Here is a 7,914-nt window from a genome sequence, read left to right as displayed (position 1 = left end):
AAATCAACCTCTTATTATTTAATAAAAAATTAACATTCAAATAACACACATAAATAAATTAAATTAATAATAATACACAAAAATACAAATCGTACTTCTATCAAATATTATAAAAAAATACCTATAAAAAAAAAATAATAATTTAAAGTATTGACAATCCTATAATTTATAAAAATTCCCTGAAAAATATAAAAAATAAATATATTCGATTCTTCAACAAAAAATTAACATTAAACTAACACACATAAATTAAATTAAATTAAATTAATAATAATAATACACAAAAATACAAATCGTACTTCTATCAAATATTATCAAAAACCTATAAAAAAAAAAAAAATAATTTAAAGTATTGACAATCCTATAATTTATAAAAATTCCCTGAAAAATATAAAAAATAAATATATTCGATTCTTCAACAAAAAATTAACATTAAACTAACACACATAAATTAAATTAAACTAAACTAAATTAAATTAAATTAAATTAAATTAATAATAATAATACACAAAAATACAAATCGTACTTCTATCAAATATTATCAAAAACTTATAAAAAAAAAAATAATTTAAAGTATTGACAATCCTATATTTTATAAAAATTCCCCTAAAAATATAAAACCTAAATACAAAAAATTCAAAATAATATGAAAAAAAAGGCTTACAAAATATTCCTCAATCTCTTATTCTTACTTATTCCTATTAACAAATGTGTTAAATAAGAAAAAGGGTCGATTAAATAAATACATACATACACACATACATACATACATACGTGTTCCTTTCTAAATCGAATCGGAATATATCCACATAGCGTTATTTTACTTACTTTTAAATGTCGCGAGAGTGTTTTAATACAAATGGGAAGGGAATAAACATCAATTGTTGTGTGAATCTTCTTCTTCTTCTTCTTCTTCTTCTAAACGTTTGCGGGGGCGAACACAATCAAAGATCTTTTCAAAGGATCGATGACACGATCGATGACTCTCGAGTGAAACTCGAGTTCATGCACATCCGGGGGAACAGAAAAAAAAAGAAAAGAAAAAAAAAAACCCAAACAAATAAAAAGAAGAAAAAGAAGAAGAAGAAGAAGAACAAAACGAGAGCTGACTCCGGATTTTAGTTGTTCATCTATCGAACCGGAGTCAAATGAACGAACGGTAAAAGATGAGAAGGGAAAACAATAACGGAGGGAGTAAGGGAAAAAGGAGGGGAGGTTGGAGGGGGAGGGGATTCAAGTATTCATTTATCGAGGACTATATAAGCAACGGGGAAGCTATGAAACTTGGATATAAACGGTAGAATCTTTCCAATGACCAAATAGTTATCGTGTATTTGCTAAAAATTACATTTTGATTTGATTATATCAGCCAAAAAAAAGAAAAAAAATTATTCAGATAAAAATTAAAGATTGAAATAAGATATTTGAAATAATCCCACGATTATTAATATTATTATTATTATTATATATGTATATATATATATTAAGATTCAAGAAAGGTTTAGATGTGAATCGTTAGTTATTTGTTTTATTTATTTGATTTGGTTTTATTTATTAAATTAAATGTAATTGTTTAATTACTTAATACGATTGTAATTAAAAGAAAAAAAAATTACCATTACGTAGAAATTACGTGGATTCGTGTCGTGTTCGTGGGATATATATGCCATTTGGAGTGTGTCATTTTCTCACCACCATAAGTGATCAACGTTCTGTCAAACAACATTTCTAACAACAATATTTAACAACAACGATCATCGATTATGGATCATCGTCGAGTTATCCTCGTCGTTGGACAATCATTGGTACGTTGATATTAATGAAAACATTTTTTACTTTAATAAATACTTAAAAAAAAGAAAAGAAGATGAATTTTGAACCAATGAAGATGATAACCGCATATATGCGTCCTTTGATCACGTGGATTGTTTTCTTTGGACACAAATATGCACCCAAATTCAAAATTCTGATCATACGTTTTGTTAATACTTCGTTAATGTTGAATTATTTTGATAAAAATAAAAAGAACAGAGAAAAGAAGATGAATTTTGAACCAATGAAGATGATACCCGCATATATGCGTCCTTTGATCACGTGGATTGTTTTCTTTGGACACAAATATGCACCCAAATTCAAAATTCTGATCATACGTTTTGTTAATACTTCGTTAATGTTGAATTATTTTGATAAAAATAAAAAGAACAGAGAAAAGAAGATGAATTTGGAATCAATGAAGATGATAAGCGCATATATGCGTCCTTAGATCACGTGGATTAGATTTTATAGACGCATATATGCGCCCATATCATTCATTTGTAACAATGTTTCTCAATTTTTAATTTACTAGTAATATTTTGAAGTATATATATATATATATGTTTATATGTATATTGAATAGAAAAATATCAAATATGGTTAATGCTCTTTTTATTGGATTAATATTTTTCAATAATTTAGTATTAATAATAAATTATTTTTCATTTTTATAAATGAATATTTCTTTTTTTTGGTATTTTATAAAAATTGCATTATTAATCAAAAATACACAACAAGACACACACACAATAATGTCAATTATTAATATTACAATTATTATTACAAATATTGATAAATAATAATTGCAAAATATTTTTTAATAAATAGCAACAATATTAAGTCTCTCTTTTCATTTCTTTTTTTTATATATATATTTTTTAATCTTATTTATAACGATACTCAATATAAATTGTATTACTAGTAATATTTTAAAGTATCAACACATATATTGTATAGAAAAATATCACATATGATTACTATCTTCTTTTGAATAAATATTTTTCAATATTTTAGTGTAAATAATCAATAATTTTTCATTTTTACATGAAAATAGCTAACATTTCTATTTGTTTTTTTTTTTTAAATTGCATTATTAATCAATACTACACATCCTTACACATCTTTAACACATCCTATTAGAAATATTGATTAATACTAATTGAAAAATATTATAATTTTAATTACATATCAAATAAATATTAACAATACATATTAAAAATATCATTTTTCCTTTCATTTCCTATTTTTTAAAAATATTTATATATTTATATCTTATTTATAATGATACTCAACATATACATATATATATATATATAAATTAACCAATACAAAATTTATTCCAACGTTGAAAGAAGATATATTCACGTATGTTTTCCTCGTGTGCAATTTCTATTCGGTTACGAACAAAATAACACGACCTATCCTCCAGATGATCGTAAATCCCGCACGAATGTCGCAGAATGCAAGTTTACATTCACGTTTAAGAATCAACGAACGCGTAACACCACCACCATAACGTCTTATCTTCTTCACTGACAAACTTAGACTACCATCATCCTGAAAATTTTTCTTCATATCGAAAGACTCGGTTCTATCTATACTTTGCTAATAATATTACTATATCTTATCTATCAATTACATAACTATTATAATACTACGTTGCTAGGTTCTTTTCTTCATTTTTTCTTCTTTTATCCCCCATACATAAATTCATCATTCGTTAAATCATATCTTTTAATTAAATCTATAGATTTATATTCTAGAAATGTTTGTTTTGCAATTAAAACAGAAAATTTACAAAATATAGAGTCTCTCTTGGGTTAATAAAATTATTTGTAAATTTTAATGACCATAGATTGGAAAATTAAATTTCATTAATAATATATTAAATAAATTATTAATATTATTATTTATTAAATATTAATTTAATAATATAAATTTAAATATTATTTTATATAAAAATAATAATTAAATAATATTTAATATATATATATTAAAAATAAATTGTATATAATATTATTAATTTAATTATATTATGACATATATTAAATAAAATTAAATTACTATATATACATTGTATTAATATCAATTAAAATACTACCATGAATTTTATATATAATAAACAAAATAATAATAATAATAATAATAATAATATAAACATTTAAAACTATTATTAAAATATAATTCAAAACAAACATATTTTATTTGATATAAATAATAAATGATTTTGTGTCACATTATCTTAAAGAAATAATTAATACTTATGAAACTAAAATTACATTATTTATAATTGTAAAACGATCCACGAGATACACACTATCTTATTATATAATAATAATTGAAATTCGAATTACCATAAATAAAATAAAAACCTGTAATTATATTGAAATGCAAAAAAAAAAAGAAAAATATATTAAAAACTACATAAATAATTTGTTAACCGTATAAAAAGTATTTTTTTGTTTTTTTTTTGTTTTTTTTTTATTTAAAAGTCTGTGAATTTAAAAGTCAGAATGATATTTAAACTCTTCTGATTCGATCTTACGTCTTATCGGAAAATTGATCGGTTTTGAATGAAAGTAAACTGAGGGAACGTTCTTCTTCGTTCAGATAGCCCCAAGGCATTGAATGAAAACGAAAAATAAGAAATCTTCTTCTTTTTCTTCTTTTTCTTCTTACGATGAATGTGATGAGGAATAATTAAGTAGAAAGTACACACTTGGGTATTTCAAGATGGTCCAACTTACTGTTACGATGTGATACACGTACGATGATGATTTCAATAGAATCGTTTGGGTTATACAATTTAACTTTTACCATGTCGTAGCATATACTCAAAGTGATATGCGAGTTGATCGTGGGTCATCGAGCTATCGAACCTTACGCACTACTATTACCTTACTATCGACATTTCTTACTTTTGACATGATGCAATAGATGGTTGTTGAAAGATTGATGTATGTTTCAAAAAAAAAAATACAAAATTCCACCTTCATCTTCTTCTTCTTCTTCTTCTTTTTCTTCATCTTCATCACATTTTCATTCGACATTCCAGAAATTTATTACATTACTTAGAACATATAATTATATTACAATATTCAACATATTTATTTATTTGATCAAATATATTTTACAATATTTATCATAAATACTTTATTTATATTTTTCAATCATTTTTAAATAAAATCAACAAAAACAATACAAAACAGAAACATAAGTATCACCTTCTTCTTCTTCTTCTTCTTTTTCTTCTTTTTCTTCATCTTCATCTTCATCACATTTTCATTCGACATTCCAGAAATTTATTACATTACTTAGAACATATAATTATATTAAAATATTTAACATCTTTATTTATCTGATCAAATAAATTTTACAATATTTATCATAAATACTTCATTTAAATTTTTCAATCATTTTTAACACTTTAACTACAGTTAACCTATAAATAGGTTTTTTGTTACAGACCCTTACTACAGATCACTAGCCTATTAATAAGTTGTTTTGTCACTGATGCATACTGAACAAAAATTTATTAATCAACTTCTTCTTGTCATCTACCAAAAACTTAGTAATTCATTAACATTACAATAAAGAATCATTATCATTAAATGAACAGAACAAACATTTATTAATCAACTCTTGGTTATCTACCAAAAACTTAGTAATTGATTAACATTACCAAAAAGAATCACTATCACGTTCATTAAATGAATTTGTTATTATAATCTTATTAGCATTCTATTAAAGTTTGTTATTAAAATCTGTTAGTAGAATCTACGGTTGAACTGTTGTTGTCAGACTTAACTGTTGTTAGAACCTTAATAAAGTGTTAACAAAATGAACAAAAAAAAAAAACAATAAACTTTTCATGATACACAACAGGTTACCATTTATCTGCTATCCTTGACATGCTGTTCTGCTGAGAAACTGTCACCCGATCAAAAAGCACCACCATTTGCTCGTGGATCAGGTGGACTCATCCTGAAGACACCCTATGAAGGTGGTGGTGGTGGTGGTGGTGGTGGTCTTCCAAGTTCAAGTAACGTGGATGGAGTTCAAAGGGAAGAAAAGGAAGATATTAAAATTGTTGATGGTCAACCTGTTCGCGTAGTGGAAGGAAGTTTCTCTTACAAAAGCCCTGAAGGACTTCCTGTGTCTGTTAAGTATGTTTTTTCTATTTTTTTTTCATTTTATTTATTATTATCTTTAAATATTTATAATTAATATTAAATTGTCAATCTTTTGATTTATTATAACGTGTGAACATTTTAATAAAAAAGATAATGATGGGAATGATCTGATTTGTTTTATCGATGGTAGTCAACAAATTTATTTTAACCACTAAACTGATATAAGTATTGTCAAACACAATTTTGCTTTTATTGCCAATAGCAGTCAAGTTAATTAAGATTTAATGTTTTAAATGTTACACCCCCGGTATAATTTAATATACAATTAAATATATTTTTTTTAATAATGTAAATGCTACACATATTAATACAATTGAATTATTTTAATAAATTTTATATATTAATTTAACATATAAAAACAAGAATAAGAAATATATATATATATATATATGTAATATAAATATAATAATAATAATAATAATAATAATAATAATTTATATAATAAATTCAAGATATGTCGCTGATGAAAATGGGAACAGAGCCTCATTCAAATTTGGTACAGCTGCTGGTGGTAACGGAATTGTTGGTACTGGAATTGATCATGGAAATAATAAACTAGTTGAACCACCATATCCACCAAATGGACCACCTGATAATGTTCTCAATGGAAAAGGACTAGGAAAATATATTCCACCAAGTTCTGATAAAAACAACAACGTCGACAGAAAATACCTTCCACCGCAATAATCAATCTTCATCGTCTTCTCATCTTATACTCTAATGGCATTTCGATTAGAAAGGATCATAAAAAAGACTATTTTAAGTATAATTGATATAAATGATCAATTAAACGATTTTGAGAGTTTATAAAAGATCAATCAAGATTCATTTTTAAATTGACGTTAATATATAATGATGATGATGATGATGATGTTAAGTATTAGGTCGAGTTATAAGTAACTTCCGTTGAGGTTATGTAGCATCTATTTTTCGTATTTACCTACTATAAGTCACTGAAACAAACGGATTTTTGATATCACTGTATAGATGAAAATTCAGTTAGTCTTCTGTCAATTTTTTGATGTAGTCAATGTTACATTTAACAGTTTATCTTAACCTCTCAAATGGATAGTAAAAAGTGCATATTCGAAATGCAATATTGCTTTAGGAATATAAACAAGGCAATTGCACTAAAGTGGCAACTGAAAAAATATGCAGCTTATACGGTGCAGGACTGATAACTGATAGGACAATAAAAAATTGGTTTGTAAAATTCCGTTCTGGAGATAAGACCTTAAAATTTGAACCGAGTGCAGGACGTATTGACGTCCGACATTGACGAACCTTTTAAAGGTAATATTAAACCAAAATTCAATAGATACGTCCAACAGATGCAAAAAGTGCAAGAAAAAACTCCATGAAAAGTGTCCTGCACTAATCAGTCGCAGAAATGCCATTCTTTGTTTTATAAAAAACAGATGTTATTTATGACTAATATTATGACCTAATATAAACGCTGCGTTTTCAAATATTTCTAAATTAATTAACGACGAGTGACATTATCACGAATAAATGTACAAAGATTCTAATCTGTATATCTTAAAAAAATATATAACGCGATAAGAAGAAGAAGAAAAAAAAACAAGAAAAAATATATTTTTTTATAAATTTTTATCGTCTTTTTTTCATTTTCATTACCCTTTAAAAGTTGTTATTCTTTTTATTTTAATTTTAATTCTTATCATATAATTTTAAAGCCGAACAATAAGTTTATTAATAAATTAATCATTAGTTGTTTACTAATAAATATTTCACAAATGACAATAAATTCAAAAATTAAAAGCATTAAACTGATTTAAATTTTAAAGAAATTAAAAAAAAATGCCTAAGTGATTTCCTACAACTAGTCATAGTATATTATATTTATAACAAAAATATTTCCCCATTCGAGTTACTATGTTTAATT

At 24.6% G+C, this 7,914-nt stretch overlaps 1 protein-coding gene across 1 annotated transcript; it reads left to right on the top strand.

The window, feature by feature from the left end:
- The first annotated feature begins 1,525 nt into the window (after positions 1–1,525).
- Positions 1,526–7,549, top strand: LOC107071676 (uncharacterized). Its single transcript, XM_015330868.2, has 3 exons — positions 1,526–1,805; positions 5,701–5,981; positions 6,461–7,549. The coding sequence occupies exons 1-3, from the start codon at positions 1,764–1,766 to the stop codon at positions 6,693–6,695; spliced, it is 558 nt and encodes a 185-aa protein (XP_015186354.1). The 5' UTR covers positions 1,526–1,763; the 3' UTR covers positions 6,696–7,549.
- Positions 7,550–7,914: the final 365 nt, after the last annotated feature.

Source organism: Polistes dominula, unplaced genomic scaffold (assembly GCF_049000335.1).
Source record: "Polistes dominula isolate Pdom_NZ unplaced genomic scaffold, Pdom_raw_medaka contig_80, whole genome shotgun sequence".
NCBI classification, from domain to species: domain Eukaryota; kingdom Metazoa; phylum Arthropoda; class Insecta; order Hymenoptera; family Vespidae; genus Polistes; species Polistes dominula.
This window is presented reverse-complemented; position numbering and strand designations above follow the sequence as displayed.

What these genes read in the sequence shown, in the direction of transcription:
- LOC107071676 (XM_015330868.2), top strand. Translation starts at nt 1,764, where the DNA reads ATGGATCATCGTCGAGTTATCCTCGTCGTTGGACAATCATTG. An exon ending in TCGTCGTTGGACAATCATTG is followed by an intron (nt 1,806 to 5,700) that starts GTACGTTGATAT and finishes GATACACAACAG; the next exon opens with GTTACCATTTATCTGCTATC. An exon ending in GGACTTCCTGTGTCTGTTAA is followed by an intron (nt 5,982 to 6,460) that starts GTATGTTTTTTC and finishes AATAAATTCAAG; the next exon opens with ATATGTCGCTGATGAAAATG.